Source organism: Catharus ustulatus, chromosome 6 (assembly GCF_009819885.2).
Source record: "Catharus ustulatus isolate bCatUst1 chromosome 6, bCatUst1.pri.v2, whole genome shotgun sequence".
In the NCBI taxonomy this organism is placed as follows: domain Eukaryota; kingdom Metazoa; phylum Chordata; class Aves; order Passeriformes; family Turdidae; genus Catharus; species Catharus ustulatus.
Genome location: NC_046226.1, coordinates 27,110,904 through 27,132,791, shown reverse-complemented (window position 1 = coordinate 27,132,791; position 21,888 = coordinate 27,110,904). Strand labels below are relative to the sequence as shown.

Here is a 21,888-nt window from a genome sequence, read left to right as displayed (position 1 = left end):
AATGCAGTGGATATTCAGAATGTGAAGAAATTGCAGAAACAGATCTAGGTATAAGCTATTATTTGAACCAGCACATCCAGCATTCTGAGAATTATGTAACAGTAATTAATACATGTCTCACCTTTACATATTGAGAAAGAAAACACGGGAAATAAAGTGAGTGGACTGGATCAGAAATCCTCTTTGTGATAATAATGAGTTTGCAGAAATTGAACTTACCATATTTAAAGCAAAGCTGTCAGGGTCAAATGGGTAAATACATAGCAGAAGGAAAGGATAAGGAAGTTGAATGTGTCTTTACTTTGTTTAGAAATGTACTTTGAAAGATAGTGACATTAAATTTTATTTAAAGAGAGGTTTTTGATCTGGAGCTCTGCACCATTTAATTTCATGGATTTGGATATAATTCCTTATGTTATATATGTCTGAAAAAATACTATGATTCTAAATAATTTTTAATTTTAATCCAGAATCAGAAAGAGCTTGTCTGTATCACAGAAAAATTCCTGTATTTGGTCTGAAACAAGAGTTTAAATGCACTTGTTCCCTTCCTTGTGAAGCTCCCTTGATTACAGAGCTTGTTCAGCTGTAAATGGGAGCTGCTGTGCAGAAAGGCTGACCTTGAACCAGCTCAGTGGTATCACTTTGGCTCTCCAGTTCCTCCATGTCCCAGAGATGATGGCACTCAGGAGTGGGCTTTATGACACAGTCTGAAGCAGCAGACTAGTTCTTGAAGAAGTTATTTATGCTTTGAGCAAACTCAAGTTCAGTTCATATTCGCACACATTTGCAGTCATAGCATGATAAAATGAGCATGATTGGAAACAAAGCTGGTACTGTTGAAAGGGCATTTGTTTTCAAAATGACAGCTCTGGAAAATACTGTCTTGGATTTTGCCATAGAATTAGTAGTAACCAGTAACTCTAATTAGAACTGAATTATTATAATTTATAAAGTAACTAGATACACACACATATGCAATATACATATTTATAAATTTGAGGCAAAAGTTTTGAAGTATTATGTGAGCTTCTTTCATATTTTAGATATTCTTAAGAAATATTTTCCACCATTTTAAATGTTCAGTTAAAACACAGATGTGCATTTTATATGTCTATTTTCTTTTTTAAAATATCTTGATGTATTTAAAAAAAAAGAATTTACATGTTTTATGATTTACAATCTTGGAAAAAATAACATAGTCATAACTCTGCAGTTTTTGTGATGCATGAAGATCAGATTTTTTAATGTTGGTTAATGCTTTACTAATTAAAGTGTGCATGTTAATTAAAGCAGAGGCTAATGTTAATTACCTATATTAATGGAATCTCATGTAGCACCTGCCTGAAGCAATGGGTTCAATTTTCAAAATATCTCAATTAAGACTGAAACTTTTGATTTGCATCTAGTAGGGTTTCAATTAACTGCATTGCAAACTTAAATAACACACTTAAAGGGATAATATCACCAATCACATGCAGCACAGTGGAATTGGTCGGTTCAATTATTGACTACGGCTGTGAGAGCTTTCACAGTCGGTAGGTAAGTACTATGGTATTGGCAAGTGATTATTGTCTAGGGCTGTCATCACTTCTGTGGCTGTTGTAAGAGAGATGTTAAATTGCTGTACTTGGGTCTCACTGCAATTCCATTGTTGAGGGAGACAGAAATAGAATTATGTTTTCTCACATCCAGCATTTAATGGTGAAGATTCAGCTTGTTCCTTTGAAATAAATGACCACTGTTCCATGACATGGTAAGGCATTTTATCAAATGGGAAAACAGCATTTGTGATAAAGTGCACAATGTTACAGGGCTCTTCTCAGCCAAACCATGAGATGTGATTGTATTCCCAATCTCTGTTTCAGCCACCACAGCATTACGTGTTGACATAGGAGCTTTTAATGAGCAGCTTCAGGAAGCGATTAACAAAGCACTAGAAATAGATGCAATCATGCTGATTGAAAATTCTACCTAAGCTCCATAAATAAGACCATAATGTCCTGCTACCATACAACTTTCTAGGATAATTATTTCTGATAGCTCCAAGACTTGAACTTTTAATCTGAACCTACTCCATTGAAATATTGATGATTGAGTTACAAAGAAATCAAGATCCCCAAAAAAGCATGTTAGCTTTTGCTGGTTTGGACACACAGTTGAAGAATAACTATAGGGTTTTGTGGTCGGATCCAAATTTTGTATGTACATGTAATGCAAAAGTGCCTCTAAGCATAATTCCTATGTGGCATCTGTGGAAACAGATTACAACAGTCAGTCTTCAACCATGCTCAGCAAACAGGACCCAGAGCACAAGGTTACTTGTGTGACTATAGTCTCTCACCTATGCCTGTCTGTTTTCCTGCTAAATATACCCTTAGGCTTTAGACCATTCCACTACATGGGTTCTGAATTCTCTGTGTAACAGATTGCCTGTGTCTATTAATAAACCTGTAATGAAACCTTGCATTGTAACACTCAGGCTTAATGCCTCCATTTTGATTAACACTATGACAAAACAAAAGAAACCTTCACAGTATCAGCCAATTTGTTTAAGAAATTTGTGAGATTATAATATAATCTTTTTACCAAACTGCATTTAAAATATTTATTTCAAAATATATTAATAGCCCTTGACTTACCAGTTTTGTGACCTCTCTTAGGTCTAGATTAATCAGTGTGTAATGATTCTTGTTGGTATTTTCACTTCTAAGCAGCCTGTGTCCCACACCATTTTGTGAAGTTGTTAGATGGTTTAGAATCTATGCTTGTTTTTGTGTCTGAAAACAGATTAGAGTCTATTGTAATCTGAGTTCCCAGAATTCCCATGTAGTAATATTCAACTTCTTTAACAATATAATGTAAAAATGTAATTATTGCTTTGTTTATGGTTACTGGAAATGCGCATCTTTTCTTTAAGGCTTTGTCTTGATGTATTTTTTTAAGTAATTGGACTTCAGATTCCCTGAATCACTCTGCACCTTATTTTAGCTGCAGAAAAGTCACATTTTCATGGGTCAGGTGTTAAAAGGTGCAGCAGATGTGATTATTATACTGTGCTATGTTGTTATCATCTTGGTTATAACGTTTGAAGGAAAAAAAGTCAGCAAAGGTATAGTCACATGAACATTTGTTACACACTCATGTCATCTTTGGACTTCTATTACTTGAGAAGGTTGATTTTGCTATTTTTCAACCTGTTTCCTTTTAATTTTGCAACTAAAGTGTTTGTTCGTATATCCATTTAAACAGCTGTCTAAACTTTAATAATAATCTCTTAACGTGTCCTTTATGTTGGACTCTTAGTAACACAGAACTCTGTAAAAATAAATCTTGTGTTAATATTGCAATTTTAACTACATTCTAAATGAGAAATAATAAGCACCAAACAGGCAGAATCGCATGTAATGGTCAAGTCTTTGATGAAAATCTGTTGAAATCATTGTATTTACAAGATTACTGAGATTAGGTCTCTCTGGGTATTAGCTGGCCCAAAGGCACTTAGCCAATTAAGGCTATTGGAAAAAAATGAAAGCAATCCAACCTGAAGCTTTCTGAAAAGAATCTTTAACACCATTTACTTCTCCTGTGTAGGAACTATAATACAGCACTTCAAATATCTTGAGCATGCTTCATTTGGTTTTATGTAGCTGGAGTGTTTTTCTAAGTATGAGAGGAAAAAAAAAGTAATTCGTTGTTTAAATTACAAAATAATATTATTTTAAAAGCACACAATAATACTGAACAAGCAATGCCACAGTATCATTTTACTAGGGAACAAGGAAGAAGGTGGCTATGAAAATTTGGATGGATTTTTATTAATGGTGATTTGAAAGGCAGACCTGTAAAACTTCTTACATTTTAGCCTTCATACTCCTGGAATGTTTTTTTATAAGTTAAGAGCTTGGGTGCATTAGCCAAATCAGTTGTGCAGATCTGGGTCTGGATTCATGACAAGCTTGTAACAGAGGCCTTGACAAAGAGTAAAGCTACAAGTAGACAAAATGCAGTCTGTTGTACTGTGGCATTTTCAACAAAAATGGAAAGAGCATGTTGGTTGAGTCACATTAGACAGTTATAGGCTAAAAAGTGTGGTATATTTTTTGAAGGGTTCATGTAAGACCTGGTTGTACAGTCTTTACTCAGGAAAAATTCCCTTATACACTGTGGAAGGCTTACCTAAATAAAGGATCTAAGGAATTTGAGAAAATGTTTCCACTGCATTTTGTCTTGGTAAAGCTATAAAGTGTTATCACTTTAGAATTGTTGTCAAATTAAGGTGGCTGACATGTTTCTGATAAGGCAACGTTCATAAAAAAAGGGCATCTTTTATTGTTAGAAAAAGATGGCTCTTTTCTTACAATTTTGGCTTTAATTATTTCGCTACTTTGTTTTAGCTTTGAATAGTCTCTCTACATGAGTGGATCTTATCTTAATGTTTTATGTCTATAAAAACACACTTTTAAAAAATAATTTTATCACATCTGGTTTTACTGCATGTTGCTGCATGTCTCTAGAGGCATACAGAATTTTTATTTTCAAGTAAATTTATATTAGTTACAGTCTCCAGCTGTTTTAGATATAGAATCATTTCCTGTTGGTACAGTTTCCAAGACAATTCCCTTTTTTTCTTCTCAAAAGAATGAGAAATTTAATTTAACAAAGACATCCTATAATTGCCTTTGTATCTAGCAAGGTATCTAGCAATCTAAATATTTTATTTTATTTAAAACATCTGTCTACATAATATCATATGACTATACAAACCTATATCAGCCTTCTGAAAGACAGCTGCTGCCACTTTTATTTCATTTACAAGAGACCAACAAAATTGCTCAAGATAAAGCCCGTCTGCCACTGAGTCATATATAAAAAAATTTTGCAAGATGAAAATTGCTTGCATTTACAGTTCTTGTTAAACTAATCTAGGTCTTTTACAAATTTAGAAGCATTGTTTTTCCTTTTCCCTCTTCTCTTACCCCCACCCCAGTCACTATGGAAACATAGGAGCTTTACATATACTTTTTTTTATAAGCTCATTTTTTTTGAGATTGAAGGCCCATTTCTTTTAAAGATGAAATGCAAACTAGTGTCATATCTTAATTTCCCACTTGTAGGATCTATTTATCTCCTGCTATCTTCATTTTCACAAACATTTGGTGTGCATTATACTGGTCAGAATTTTCATGCAGTTTTTTAGAAAATATACAGGGGAAGTGTTAAGGTCAATATAGATCTTTATCTGTTTTGTGCTACTAAGCTTTATTTGCAGTGATTGTAAACTTTCCTTTGCATGAAGCAAGTAATACTGAAAAGAAAATATTTAATAGATAGTATCAATATAGGCACAGCAGCAGACCTCGAAAAATAGACATAGACATTTTAAAATATGTCTAAATAAGACAAGTTTGCCTTTTTCCAAGGAAGTAATCAAAATATTCCTTTTTGGAGAACTAAGAGTATGAAAGGAAAATGTTTATGGTTCCCTACTGGCACACAGTTATGATTGACAGGAAAAACCAACACGTATGCCACATGAGACATCTTGTTCAGGAACTTTCGGGAGGGTAGTAAATTGGTGTTGGCACAAACACAAAAAAAATAAAATGACTTGATTCAGCAGTTTTCAATTCTAAATCCCCAGGCTCGAAAGAAAGAAGTAAATATTCATCAAATGATCAAAATTTATATTGATTTTTATTCTGCATTAGCAACTCAAAGTCAAGATTCTTGACAGGGTGGATGTCGGTTTGAATGATTCTCTTTGAAATAAGGATACAGGCACTGGGCTGAGTGCTACTATGCATTCCTGAACCATAGGAAAAGACTATTAGAACCCTAGGAAGCTAAATTTTTTAAAGAATAGTATAAAAGCATGCTTGTTCTGTACTGTTTTGATAACTAAATTGTTGTTATTAGTATGTAAAGTGATTCTTGTTGTTCCTGCTTTACTCCATCCTTTCCATTATCATCTAAGGACAACTTTTTTATAGTACTTCAAAGGAAAATGATACTTCATGTACTATAGTAGCTGAGTTAATATCAGTACTTCCCAAAAGAAGCGCATTTTAGAGTGCTAGTCTGGCAGAGAAAAGGAAACAAAGATTGTATCTGTACATTATATATCTTTAATTTTGCAGTTTCTGCCAGGGAGTAAATAAAGATCTGGGGGAGGGTGTGAAGGAAGGAGGATGGAAATCCAGGGAAGGAGAATGTGAGTGTGAATGCAACGCTGAAACACAAATGCGATGACTGTGATTACCGAGCTGTGAGATTTAATGAGAAAGCCTGTATTAGAGTGAAGTAGAAAATCATAACCATCACCTCTAGTCTATAGGAGTATAATTGCATCTCAGCCCCCAGCAAAAGTAAATAAGTAAGTTAGTGACATTTTTAACAAACTTAAATATATTGAGAATAAGAGGGGAAGTTATCCTGATTACTGTACTGTTGCAGTATACTTTTTTTAAGTTTCTCAGCTTGCACTAAAATGAGATTCATTGTCATAAAATGAGAGAAAATAGTGTGTTTTTGTGAGGGGATTAAATAAGAAGCAAAGTAAGGCAGAAATACTATAACTATCACAGTATTAACAAATTTCCCAAATGTCCTAGGTGCTTACAATTCAGTAAACATCTTTAACAGCATAGCTTTAAAATTAAATTTTGCAAACATTATGGGTAATGCTTTAATAGTATGCAAATTGCAATGAAGTCAGCAGTGGCAAAGCTGACCTCTTAGCAATACAAATATTTTATGTTTAAAACAGTTATCTTTTTGCAGTTCCCTCTACCTCAGTAAGTGTCAGGTGCATCAAGAGGCTCCTCATCAGAAGAGCATAAATAAACTCAAAGGAGCAGCAGTCTGTGCCTGGTTTTAATACATGCTATGACAGTTGTACAAATCAACATATTAAACTATACATTTTGCAGTTGCTATAATAATTAATAATATTTTTGCTAAAACCCATTTATATCTACGGATAGGGAAAGCTATGTAAAGGGAAAAGTACTTTGCCTGTGTTTCCCTGCTATTTTAAAATAAATTAATTGACATTAATTGACATATTGTCCTTCAGAGTCTGACTATTCTTACTTAATTGTGTAGTGGAGACAGAGCAGTGTTCATATTTCACAATTTTATGTTATTAATAGTTCAGTATCTAAAATGCTGATAAAAATACCCAGTAATTTCTCCCTGTAGGAGGGAAAAAAGTGTGTAGTAAGAAAGCATTCACATCTCTAGGGGTAACATAACATCAAATAGACTATCAAGGCATGGAAAGAATCTCCTTCAATTTCAGAACAAGTTAAATAAGCATTCAATGAGTGTCTTTGAGGAACACAGTGTAGGAGTTTTGACTTCAAAATATTTGACGATATCGAACCTCTCAAAATATTTGACTCAAAACATTGAATCAAAAGATGATTTTAGGTCAAAACTTCTACAATTTTGTGAGTTGATACATTCAGGAAATTTTGGAACTGATTGTTAAGAAAACAGGTACTTGTAATGATTAAGTTAATAAATATGTAGCATTTCTCAAGCATATAGAAGTTTAAAATGGACTGCCTAGGGGAAAAAAAAAAACAACCAAAACTGTTTATTTACTAGTACAGTATGGTAAAATTCCCAAGGAATAGGCTGTAACATTTTTATGTTGGCTCTGCCATGCCTTCCTGGGATGTTTTGCATAGTTTTTCATAGGAAGTGTTGGTTTTGAGAGACTTACCTTTTCTCACTTTTCCTCACATTTATAAGTAGACATGTATGTGTCAATCTGCTGTGGGAACAGGGCAAGGTGGAATGTGCACTCTGGAATTTCTCTTGCCCAATTATGATGTCCTAAATTCTGAACCTGGGCAGCTTTAGCCTTAAGAACATGGCCATTTTGAATGCCCAGCCCTACGAACTGAGCTAGGTGCATTGTTGTCTGTGTGATTTCATACGGATGCCTTATAGAGAGGTGCGACTTTTAAAAGCATCCATGCATTGGATGATAGACTCTTTACCTGTCTCTATTTAGGGCCCTTCACTGCTCTAGAAGTGCAAACACAGAAAATGGTAGGAAACAGTAAGAACAGTGCAAATAATGGAGGTTTTAATTAAGTCAGGTTAAGTTTATAATTTTAGCACTTTGTCTGCCTGACTAGTCGTTCTTCTTCTTGATTGTTTGAATGTTCTGAGGCTGACCCAGAAAGGTTTTCAACCTTTTCAATCTTTTCAACATATTTGTGTTCAGCCCTCCTATAACAATTTTTTTCTCTTCCTGACAGGGAAGAAACCAACGTTGTGTTGATGAATTGCTAATTAAATAGGACAAATTCTGGGTTTGTAAGAATTTGACTGTTTGGGTTTACAGTTATTGCGGCGTATGAAGAGGTGTCACTGAAGGAGATGGAAGGCATGTGGCCACGACAAAGAAATGCTCTCTGTTGTGTTGATGGGTTTTGCTGGATCTGCATCCTTGTTAATTTGTGTCTTCCATGTGGTTTTAGCAGGCACTGTTCTGTCATCCAGCTGTTTCCACTGTCAGAGCAAGTCTGTTTCCCACCTGGCCCCCAATTTTTAGACTCTCTGTCACTCTCTATCTGCATGCTGGAGAAGCAGACCTGCAAGAAAAGAAAAGTAGAAAAAGATCCCAGCCTTTTAATTCTTACAAGAACTTTTTTTCACCTGGCAGTTTTGGGATGCTGTTGTCAGAAACTATTCAGTCTTAATTAACATCTGGAGAGGTTAATTCTTTCATATTTTCTTCAATGTTTTTTGATATTTATGATGTAGGGAACTTCTCTGGGTTTACTGAGATCTGTATAATGCACAGGACACGCCATGCTCTTGTGTCATGTTTAATGTTACACTGAATAGAATGAAAGGCGGTGAATAGTCAGGAATAAAGACACAAGACAGATTTTAAATTAACAGCATGATCATGGCATCTTCATGATCCAGACAATGCTGCTGAGGCTACTCTACTGATTGCATTTGCACTCCGCAGTCCCAAAGTTACAGGTCATGGATTTCTGAAAGCCAAGGGAAACCTTGCAAAAAGGTATTACTCTTATTTCATAGGCTTCCCCCACCACCCCGCCCCCATTATTTCTGATGGTTCTGGGAACGAATGTTGTTCTCTTGTAATTTTGCTCATTCTGTGTGGAGGTTTCACATTGCTGTGATGGTTTTAGCACACTGAAAAACAAAGCAATAGAATTATTCGTGATTTAAAAGTATTTCTGAGATTTATGACAATAGAAACACTTAGCTAAGATTTTAACTGGTAACAAGCTTACCCTGATTAACAGAATTAATTTCTTGCATGTGCAAAACACGGCATGTCCTTTGTAATAGGGCTCTCAAATATTCAGCTCAAACTAAACATATTTCATGATATAGGATTAAAAAAAAATTTAAATTTATTCAGTCCTGAGGAGAATGTGCAACATGGAGAGTCAAGGAAGCCAAAAGTAGGAAGGGTAATGGAGTAAGAGAGTATTCAGTAGCAGCAAGGTCTCTGTTTTAATTATGCAGAGTAAGAGGGGGAAAAACAAATGCTGACACTTAGGGTAGAAGCAGTCACTTGAAGTCCAGGAAACCTGATGCTGCCAAACGATGGCCCAGTGATCTTAACGACATTTCCAATCTAAATTATCCTATTATTCTGTTATACAGTGCCTTTTAAAACACTGGTGTGGCTTCTTGAAAGCATTTCTTGTACCTTTGGTGTTTTTATCTATAGAAGACCTGTTGGCTGCATATAGGGATGGTATGATGGATGATCAAATAGAGTTTTGGACAAACTCTTGCCTGCCAAAGTGTGCTTTCTGTATTCTACATCTTCATGGAAGACATTTTAAGCCATATACTTCTCAAAATAATTTTATTCAGTAGCTGTACTCTGACAGAGCTAGCATCTTTTTTGTGTTCCATAATAAAGCCTTCTCTGCAACTTTATAACATGGACAAGTATTCAGAATATTGTGACAGAAAGCAACAAAAAATACGTGTGTATTTAAGCAAATAAATGCTACTCTAATCAAATTAATTCTGGAAAGAAATTATTCTCCATTTTAAATCTCAAGAAATTTTACTGATTGCAGATATATAGAATGACAAGCTGACATGTGCATCCTTTTAAAAAGGGACATTTGAGTTTAATATTATAAAATATACATATGGGTGAGTATTCTAAGTCTACATGCTGCCTGGGGCCATCTGACCACCTCCTTGTTGGCAGAAACTGAATTTTGTGCTTTAGTTTCTGAGGCTGTTACTATCCAGTTAAGTTCAAATAATGGCAGAGGAATCGACCCACTAAGTACAGTTTAGTGGGGCAGAAGTAAAGTTTCTCTACAGAACTTTAAAGAAAGGGTAACTCAAGATGGAATACTCTCATAATTGAATTCACCTGAATATATGCTATATAATTTCTATATCTAAAATACAGAATGGTTTGCCTGCAGTAACACAGTTCATAACAAATGTCTTGTGCTGCCTGAGAGACACTGTCTGAAAATGTTTTCCTTTCAACACCAAATCAATTATATTTATTCTAGTGCATTCCAGAATTTAAAAAATCTGCAGCAGAAAAACACTAGTTCTTAGTTCATATATCCAATTTAAATTGGTGTAAATTTTGAGTCTCTTGTTTGACACTGTCTGCAATATAACCTTTCAATATCCTTCCTCCTACAGTAAGAGTCACTATCCCTGGTCTTTCTCTACTTCAGAATAAGGTCGTTCCAACATGTAGGTCTAACAAGAAATACAATGTATTTTCATTGATTTGTATTGTCACTGATTACTCCTTTATGTTATGCAGTGATCTTTATAGTAAAGGACATTTTATGTTGTCATGCAAAGCCAGTGTAAAGGAACAGATTTGTACCCCAAGCTCTCCCAATTTATTATAAGTTCTTAGTTTTTAGAAAATGAGGTTTAGATAACAACCTTAAAATTCTTTACCATTATTAATCAATCACTAGAACTGAGTATTCGACACTAGTCTAGATTTTTTTTCACTGTTTTCCCTCGGACTACAGTTTTTTTCATAGTCTTGTTCAGAGGCTGGTTCCTACAGGCTCTGAAAAATGACAGAATTTTGTCATTTGATTATTGGAAATAGTTTAATTTGCAACAGAATATTTTAAACTCATCTCGTCCTAGTAGGTAGAGAATCTCTACAACTGTGTAAAAAGACACCATCAACATCTCCATTGTCTTTTTATTGCAAAAGTGGTCACTCAGAAGAGGATGGTGCTAAATATAATTCCTTGGCATTTTTTTCCTCTCTATTCAATTTTTCACATATTCAGATGTACTACAGCCTCTAAAAACCCCCAAGGAACTGAATTTCAATTCTAAGATGGGGCACTAGGAGTAAATGAATTATTACCTCCCACCCAATTTCAATTAGCTATATTTGGGATTATGTGTATCCCAGAAGACTTTTTGATAGATAGATATCTGTGTCCATACAGGTGTGTTTGTTACAGAGACTGTTCTTGAAGTCAGCGTTATGTAATGAAAGTTATATCTAGGGCAATCTGAAAATGTACACAACGCAAGTTTAAATGTAAATCAAGTAGCTTTTCTATATTTGATTAGGAATTTATAAAGTTGTTACTTTATTCTCCCAGAATATTGCAAAACTAGTGCTTCATTACCCCTGAAGATTTTAAGTTGAAAATAAGCTGCAGTAGATTTATTGCATTTCTGTGCTCCATACTTTTTTCTATATTGTGCTTTGTACCTGTTAGCTCAGATTCTATAGAATGTAGTTTTTTGAGACTTAAACTGATCAATACCTACTCAAGGTCTTCAAAGCCTCTTTGGATTTGCAGCTGATATCAGTATAACAGAGACAAAAAAAATGGTTAAATACAACAGAGAGATAGATGAATACATAGAGAAAAGAAATCAGAGAGATCCATCTGAAACTCTATGCTGTCTGAGTTTGAGTTGCTGTAATTGTTCAACAAACGTTGAAGTTAGAAATTGGGTTTAAAAATAAAAATATTTGATTTATAGAGACATCACGTTTCTGAAGTGAAAGAACTGGGTTGTATTCAGGCTTTCTAGAGTACGATGTTGATGGAGTTCATAATCCTTAGTACAAGAGGGCCTTATAGCTGCAAGGAAGAAATAGTAGGTTTTTATTTATCCCTCTTCACATATTTACCTGCCCTTTATATCCTACTTTTCCTTTTCCCCACTATTCTATTTAATCCTTCTTTTTCTTCTCTCATTTTTCATATTCATGGTTCTTTTGCCTACAAATATTTTTGCAAGTGAGCAGGGCATAACCAACATGTGAGAAACTGCTGCCTTTATTTTTAACATTTTTTATTTTAAAATATAGAACAAATTTTAGGATGAGGAATTAGAAAATACAAGGCGAAAACATGATATAAATTGTTGCAATAACTGTGCTGTTTGAGAAATAGCCTGTGTTCATATAATTCAGGGCTCAATTTTAATTATGATGTGTGATGTTCCAGAGCTTAGGCTACAAGTGAACTCCCTCTTTTTGGAGTCTTGGGATGGGAGGGGGGAAGGAAGGTTGTGACACAATTTCAACAACAGCCAAGACCTCAAAACCTCTACCTAAACTCCAGCCAAAACCCATAGCTAAAAAAGTAGGAATTATTTATCTTGATTTACAAAACTGTCCTGAAGATAAGAGAATTTTTTGTTCAAGTTTTCCACAAGATTTCCCCTCTAGGCTTAAAACACTCATAAATTTTAATCGATAGATCTAATCGTTTTAGAAATTTACTGGTCACTAACAACAGGGCTTTAGACTGAATGTGTCATGTCAACTATAAGGAAAATTAAAATGATACTGTGGATTACTACTTTGTGGTAAGAATAAATTAAATGAACACATTCATAGCTTTATGTGGACAACACAAAACATGCTGCTGAAAGACTATCCTTACTGGTGAAGAATCTTGCTAAGAAAAGAAATCTGTTCAGGAACCTCTGTATACTATGGAAGTGGACTGTTTATCAGTTCAGAGGAAAATGTACTTGGGGGTGGAAGGGGAGCAGGAAGATGATGTAGTTTATTTGCTACCTTAGTTATTTCTGAGTTATAGAAATGGCAATTTTAATGACGGTTTCTGAGAAAGCAGAATAGCTTTATAGCTCTCTCAAACCGTAACATTTTACTCTAACTGAAGACTCCCAGCTAGTTTACATAATGTTTCTTCACTGGTAACTTTTGTGGTTTAATTTTCCATTATTTAAAAAAAAGGTAGGAAAGCTTTGAATTATTTTTAAATACACAGTGAAAGACCCGCATGGACTAGCCAGAATTTTTATCTTCTCTCTCCTTGGAAAACTCCAGCATTTTCTGTATTTTCTGGGTTTTTATTTTGCTTGTTGGTTTGTTTTTAAATTTCTCAAAAACATACTGGGATTTATTGAAAAACATAACCGATTTCACTGTAAGAAGCAACTGAGAGAGAAAGCTATAAAAGTTTTAATGAGTAATTTTAAAAGGAAATGGAATTTCCAAATCACTTACATTATTTTTCAGCAAAAATTACACCAAGGGGATGTCTAAGCAAATATAGAAACTTATTACCACTAGCTTATAAAGACATTCCAGCCTTCTTTTAGACTTTCGCTACCGACATTCTTCAATGCCTGTTTCCTTTCACTTGCTTGCACTCTTCTTACATTTTACAGACTACTCTTCTCTACCCTTCTTCTTTACTGTTTTCTCTTTATGACTTCTGTTGTTCCACAGATTGGTAACTCTGCTGTGCTGTCAACAAACAAATAAACTCTTCACTTCCCTGCCCCCCACAGCAGAAAATACAGGAGAGTACTTATACAAAATTTCTTCCATGCCATTTGAATTTACTTGCCATAGCACCAAATAGTTAGGCAGACATTCCACTCCTAATGGAAATAAAAGTATGTAGTTACACAGAAGTAGTGATTTTTGAAGCATTATCAGAATTTATAATGCGTTTTTCTTTCAATGAAGTATATTAAAAGAAAACAATAGCATATCGACCCCAAAGTGCTTTTGAACTTACTCTACACTCTGTTCTTTCTACTGTTCCTAGGGGCAAGTGTGGCAAACAGCAGATTTTATCCTTGTGTCATCTGGTTCTCTGAGTCTCAGAAAGCATACTGATCACCACAGCTGCAATAAATAAAGTGTCTGTTCAATAAGTTATGATGCCAAATATTATTCCACATTCTTCTGGACAGGCACAGTCTGATGGAAAGCAGCACATCTCACTTATTGCCTTTTTCTTTGCAATTAAAGTTGCTGAGTAATCAGTCTGTGCCAGATACAGGAAAGGAGAAATGTGAATAATGCAAATCTGCTTGGATGTGTTTACAATTACTATTTAAAGGAAAAATACCTATAGCAATATGACTTTCATTAATTATGAAGCACAGTGTGTTAACAATATCAATCTTGAAGCCCGTAAGAAATATAATTTTATGTATCTATCTGTTCTATCACAGTGCTTAGTTTCTAATATCTTTCTTATTCAAGTGCATACATTTTTATGCAACATTTTGTTGGATATACATCTTATGGAATATATAACACATCCTTTGATTGGAACCTCAACAGTTCATTTCTAGCATTTGCGATTGTGCTGTAGTTCTTCTCTGACTTAATCGTTCAGCCTTTTTCACTGTCACATACGAGCAGAAAATTAATGGTGTGAATCATTTGGTTAAAACTGTTGCAGTCCAAAAATATTTGTTTTAAATGTATTCTTTCTGAATTATTTTTTTAATGTTCTGTTTTCTTTTTTTCCCCTCTTGTTTTCTTTTTCTAGGCTGAGGTTCAGCTATGCTATTTGGAAGCACAAAGAGATGCTGTTGAACAGATGTCCTTAAAACTGTACAGTGAGCAGTACAACAGTAGTAGCAAGCGAAAGGAAGAGTTTGCTGATATGTCAAAAGTTCACACAGTGGGAAGTAATGGGTAGGGAACTATTCTTTTTGTTGTTTTATTCTCACTGATCTGTTTTGTTTGGTTTTTTTTACACTATATGCTTTTTCGTACTACTAGTTAACCAGGATTTTTCTTCCTAGGCCAAGAGGCAGGGAAAAAACATTTCTATTGCTCTACTTTTTTAATACAGGAATGCAAAAATCATGGGATCTGGATAATTTATCCAAATGATGGTTTGTTCATAGAACACCTAAAATTATCTAATAGTAAACTGTTATATGGATTTAAAAAAATACAATATGTCCTTTTACTTTAGGTTTTTCTCCTCTAGCAGCTTCATATAGTTTGATTTCTTAACATCTTCCAAGGAAGAATCTTGATAGTGTGATAGTATCTCTGCAAGGCTTTATAATCATTGCTGTCTTTGTGACTAGAAAATATGAAGCCATTAAATTGCAGTCCAAACATCCAGGTTTTTGCACTTCAAGAAAGCATTGATTTTAACTGTTTTCCCTTTTTTAAAGACTATTTTTCCTCAACTTGTTTTTTGTTGTTTTTTTTGAAAATTAAGGTTAACATGTACATGAGTATATAATATATGGAAGTGTGCATGGAAAAGCATTTTTTCTCAATATTTTGAACAAATTAATCACTGGAACATGCTAAAATGAGTTATTGCTGGCCTCTCTTTTTCACAATCAAGGAAACCTGTAGTTCTGGAAGAAGATGTTTTCTTTAAGATCTTCTGAAAACTGTATCTTCCAACTAGTAGCACCCCAAAATGAACATAAAAACCTACCTGTGGGGTCATAGTAGTGTGGGGCAAAAGCAGGTCAGAGGACCCAAACACTGCTCATTTTTTGGGGATGCCCTCATCCTGGAAGAAGTTTCTCTGCAACTGGCAAATAGAGTAGAATTTTGCTTGCAGTTTCCTATACAAGAAAAGTCATTGACAAAGGTAGTAATGAGTTCTTTATCTCCAGAACTCCCCTTTCCAATTGTTAAGTCAATGTTCAGGTCTTGGAAACACAGTTTTATTAAATTACTAACTGTAAAGATAAATGAGCCTTGTAAACATCCCCTCTTATTATACAGAAAGATGGCTGTTTTAGAAAAGTTGATGTGGGCTAATTATGTAGGATTACTGAGATCTTGATTACATATGCAGAAATCTGTCAGATTCTCAAGCACGCCAGCACAGCTAGTGCCAACCATAAAAATAATTTGTTCAGAATTGGTGTGTATATGTATATAAATGTACACTGAGGGTTACATGTTCAAAACCAGCTTCTAATTTTGCAACCATCATTGAATGTGAGCAAGGTTTAAGGTTGGAATATTGAGGAGGATGTAAGACACATCAACAGACATTTGATTTTCTTGAGGGGAGGGAAAAAGCTTTATGCTTCACAGAAAAATCCAGTTTGTAACTCTACATACCATATGCGATAAGCAAATAGTTTCTTAAATGCACTTGTTTTCACTTGTAATTATATGCTTTAAACTGGAAATGGTCATCTGCTAGTATTTAAAACCTTTTTAGTGCTGTGGCCACCTTTCTGGGCCCTTAAGGCTGTCTGAGGCTTTAGAGCTTCAAACAGTGACTTCAGGGGCCAAAGGGCTGGAATCAAACTAGTACAATCCCACTTACTGAGGCATTGTAGAAACTAGTGGGGACTAAATTCAGCCGGAAAACTCTCAATTGAATGCTTCCAGTTGCTGTGTTGAAAAAATTGGAAATTCCTTCCAGCTATTTAAAAATAGAGTTGATACAACATTTCCTTACTGCATAAAAACCGTGGACTGAAATTCCACAGTAGCATGACCTAGGTGGGGACTGAGATCTCTACAGAGAAGCGGCCATTTGCATAAATTAGGGTATTTATCCATTAGCTGTTGTGCAATTTTGACCTAGGAAAAATGTCCACAATGAGAAAAAGAGCTATTGTAAATGAGAAAAAGAGCTATTGTAAATGAGAAATTTTTTATATGACGTATGTGTCTTTGTGTGTGTGTGTGTCTGGGTGTGTGTAGGAGATTTGGGAGATGACTTCGTGTAGGAAATAGCTAAGCTGAGATAGGTAGGGTAGTATTTACAGAATAGTGTGATTCTAGTGGGTGTGTAAAGAACCGTAGATTTCCTGCAAAACAGGAAAACAGCAATAGGGAAGATTTTTGTGTATTAGCATGAAAATGACCAAAGTGACAAAAGAAGAGAAAGAATGAGTATCTACTGCAGGAGAACACCAGCTAGCCAGGAAGTAAGAGGTACCCAAAAGTAGTTGAGGGCAGGTGCAAAATGTTATGGCAAATCTGACTGGAAATGCTGTATCCCTCAAAACTATAAGGTCCTATTCGGAGATATGGACAACACCATTGCACAGTGTAGTGTGCAAGTCAGACTCTAAGATCCCATCATCAGTGGGTATTGTGCCTTCATAGATGAGACTTTGAGAGAAGTGCATTAAAGGGGTCTTCAAGTGTGTGCAGAACATAGGACAGTTTTAAAATTGCTATGGTAATGACTCTGAATTCTCCTATATCTCCCTAATAAAAACATATGAAAAGACTTCCATAAAATTATGATCCAGAAACTTGAAGGAATATTTTGTCTGTCTGAATTTTTTGGTAGGTGTAGCAGTACATTTACAGTACTTCTAAAAGCCATGTGAGTTAGGCCATCAAAGAAATACTACAAACTGGAAGTGCGTGTTAAACATGGGGAGAAAAGGCTGATGGAAATAGCTTCACATTCCTTTTTATTTATTAATGCCACAGACGAACTGGTTTTCTCATGAGAAAGGTGCTCATGAATTTTCATTCAAAATAATAAATTGGTGTCCACATTTTAAGAAATATGTTTAGGGTTCGAGGGATTAGGCATGCAACTCTGCATATCTGATTCCTGGTTTACCAAGACAAAATATACTTCTTAATATAATTTTAGTTATTATATAGCTAATGGTTTTAGCTTACTAACCAAGAAACCTCATCAAGGAAGCTGTTTTTACCTGCCCTTTAACTAATATTATAGCATTTTTGTTGGCAATGTTTGGGTATTTTTAATGGAGGATTTTTCTTTTTTAATAAACAGATGAACTAATTTATTTCTTTTTTAGTGTTTGGTGGATTCATATAATTAACCAAAATCAGATCTTTTCTATGATTATTGCATCTTTAACACACATCAATATTTCAGAAGTCATGCTTTCCCTGGTTCTGCCTGTGGCAATATGAAAGAATGATCCGCTAAGCTCAGGAAAAGTAGATTTTGAACAAAATAAAAAAATTAAATATACCACAGAACTACTGACAGATACATTTTAATCTTAACCTCTCTCTAGTCCTACAATTTCTTGATTTTTCTGAATATTATTTTTGGGGCTTAGTAACTTGCATCCTCTTCCAAAGAGTAATTTAATAGTGATCACTAAACTAATTTTTCAGATGCAAGACATCAATTACAAAAAAAAAAAAAAAAAAAAAAAAAGCTGTTTTTAAAATACATATATCAGAGATATTCTAAAACCATTAATAGTATTGCAATCATATTTTAAAAATATTGATGATACTCTGTAGGCTGATTTCACTATCTTCAGGCTCAGGCAAATAACTGCCATAGACAGCTGCTTAAAAATGCTCCCAGATGACTTGAGTTTACTTCAGAAAACAAAAAAAAACCCCAAACTCCGAAAAATTAAACAAAACAAAAAACCCACCAAAAACCAAAAGAACAAACAAAAACCCAAAACTCAACCAAAAACACAAACAAACAAACCAACAAAGATAATTAGTGTAATATGCAAACTATGGGGAAAACCCCAAATCTCCTTTATCTTGTATCCTTTCCTGAGCTTTTTCCAGTGAATCCTGTCTCTCACTGGTCTTAGGTTGAGTTTAGAACATTAGTTGAAAATTAAAATATTCAACTTTTTTGTAGTGCTTACCCATGTTTTATAAAGGTCAAAGAAAAATGCTTCTCTCTTTCTTTAAAGGATTGGTTCGTTTCAATACACAAATAAATCGACCAATTTGGACTGCAAGTAACATGTGGATCTTTAGACACAAAGCAGATGTTTGGATCCAGCACATCTTCTACCTATTATAGAAAAATCCAAGTCCATTTCCTAGTGCATTTTCCAAAGGCATCCCATGTCATTCTGTATGTAGGCTTTGGTTCACATCATCTTCATATCTCAATTTAGGATTTTCACTGGTACAAACCACTGAATCTGTACCAATTTACAGATTATGGAATCTAACATCTTGTGTCATAAAACATATGTTTTAATAACTGCTTGTCAGTTTTATGTCTTTGAATAATATTTGGATGAGACAGAAGAGAAGAAAAGGGGCAGTAGGTACTGAAGATGCAGAATGGTTATACTGCGCTCTGAGGAAGGGAGGAAGGGATGATTCAGTAACACTACTGAATATGCAATTCAAAATGGACTTTGGCGTCTTTCAGTTTCCAAATGATATCTGAGCCAAATACCTCCTGAAACAGAAAAAAAGCCCTCAACTCCAAGTGAAACTTATATTTCAATAACATTAACTTGAGCTTTTGTGCTTGCTCCTCTTTCTTTATGGCAACACTGCTTACCTTCTCAGGGCAGAAGGCAGTTTTCAGTAAGTGTACCTCATAAATTATTGAGTAAAAATATAATAAGTACAGTGGATTAAACTAGAGGGTTACTTCAGAAGCAGGAATCAGCACTTGTGCATTATACAATACTTTCTTTGTTGTCAATTAACTGAAAATAATACTACGGAAGGCAAACGCTTTCTTCTTCCTTGCCTGCTTTCTTGAGAAAAGACAGTTCTACTTGTCACAACTTTATCGATAAGCTTTCAAAATTACCACACACATGGTACTCTACTTAATAACAAATAAAACTGCAGTAGTACTAATGACATTAGAGTGTGTTTAGTTTATTGTTTCTCTCTTGAAACACTGCTAATTTTTAATGGGGTTGCTAAAATAGTTCTTAAGAATTAGCGAAATTAGCTTTAGTGGAATACGCACTATTCTTTGATCACTATGGGAGTTTTCTGATACTACTGGCAAGGCTTTTGTTAGTTCCAATTTTGCAAATTTGAAGATTCCTTTTAAAGAGGTATCTATTTGACAAATGTGCAGTTTTTCAGCATGTACTTTCTGTCTTGTATCACAGTGTTTTAGAAGAATCTATGCTTTACTTATTCACTAGGCTTTCAATAGAGAATCACATTAATCCTTTTAAGCTCCTTATTCTAATGATTTATTTTGTTGAAAACCGTAGTGATCCTCCTTTGAATTTTAATGATTGCTGGCTATTCAAGGATTCATTGTTTTGACTTCCTGTCCTTACCTTTGTTTCTTACATGTCTGTAGGGAACACCTGTCTAATACTGTATCTGGCCTTAGTTCTCACTGGCTTACCATATTCACTCAAGCCTATCTTAAGGCGTTAACTTGAAATGCTAGCTACTCATCCATGAAAATAAATGTAGGATATTTACAAAGATAGGCAGATAGACAACAGAGGGATAGCTGAATAAATTTAGTAAATTTTTGATGTAAATAATATTTTTATATTAATTATATCAAGGTGAATGTTGCAAATTTGCTTAGTATAAAGCCAGCACACTGTAAAAACACGTTAAACAACACCTATAGGGGATTTGTATTTCAAAATTTTTGAAGTAAATGCAGTATGCCAACAGTTGTCAGGATTTGGCATCAGCTGCTGAATTTAGGTCATGGCACTGGCTTAAATTGGATTTCAGTTTTCATTTTCATCCACACTGTATAAATACAGAATGTCTCTTTAGAAATATAACTTGGAACATCATGAGTTTTCAAGAATATATTATTCTAATACAAGATTTTAACAACTACACAGTATTTATGCATAATACATTTTGTTCTTTATCTACAGCCTTTTGGACTTTGATTCAGAATACCAGGAGCTCTGGGATTGGCTGATTGACATGGAATCCATTGTGATGGACAGCCATGACCTGATGATGTCAGAGGAGCAGCAGCAGCATCTTTACAAGGTTAGCACTACCGTTACTGCTTTTACCTAGCTATAGAAGATCTGATTAGCTTGACAAGTCTTTCTCTCACAGGATATCTCTGCGTTCATTGTATGTATCATGGTGTCTATTAGAATTCCCTTCCCTGTCCCCAACCTCATTTCCATCCCCTGTGCACTGACAGGCTGCACCGACATCATAATTGCAAGAAAGTTCCCTTTATCACATTCTATTTGGTGTAATTCTATAGAAGGACAAAGATTTGTCTTCAAGATGAATAGAAATAAATGAAACTGCATTAATAAATAGACTGAAACAAAATGAAGAAAAAAAATGACATGGGAACTTTTAACAAAATGTGTTTTGATTGGAGCTTTCAGTTGGATTTTTATCCACCTTTCAGATCTCATCTGGAAAGAAAGACATTTGCCTTGATTTTGGTTTGCTGCTGCCAGGATACAGGACTCTTCCAATTTAATTTTTTATTAGTTATACATAAAGTAGACATTGTCATGTTAAGTCTTCACACCTGGTTGTGATTTGAGCAACATGATTTTGATCTTTTAGGATGAAGCTATAGGATCTAATTCTAGCATACATATATATGTTCATATATGTGCATGTGTGTGTATGTATATATATCCATATGTATATGTACATACATGAATACAGACACACGTGGGTTTTTTTATTTGCCATAGCAGCCTTAACCCAGGAGATTTATCATTTCTTTTAAATAGATAGTACTTGTAAGAACTTCCTCAAAATGTGTGACTTGATCCTAAAATTGATTCAGGCTTCCCTGTATGTCTGAGGAGTTAGGGGTCTGAGGGGTGCTGGGGGAAAGAAAGGAGGGACTTTCAACAGAAATATCAAGCTGCAGTAAATCTTCCTCATTTAGGCAATTTTTATTGGAGTAATTCTGACAGTTGTCA

General features: G+C 34.6%; 1 protein-coding gene across 4 annotated transcripts in view; it reads left to right on the top strand.

The window, feature by feature from the left end:
- The window catches only part of AKAP6 (A-kinase anchoring protein 6), a 265,979-nt gene that overhangs the window by 167,138 nt on the left and 76,953 nt on the right, over window positions 1-21,888 (top strand). For all 4 annotated transcript variants that reach the window (XM_033061959.2, XM_033061958.2, XM_033061956.2 and 1 more), the window contains exons 8-9: window positions 14,814-14,962; window positions 20,854-20,974. In XM_033061959.2, coding sequence (XP_032917850.1) covers window positions 14,814-14,962; window positions 20,854-20,974 — 270 coding nt within the window. The remainder of the gene's footprint in view (window positions 1-14,813; window positions 14,963-20,853; window positions 20,975-21,888) is intronic.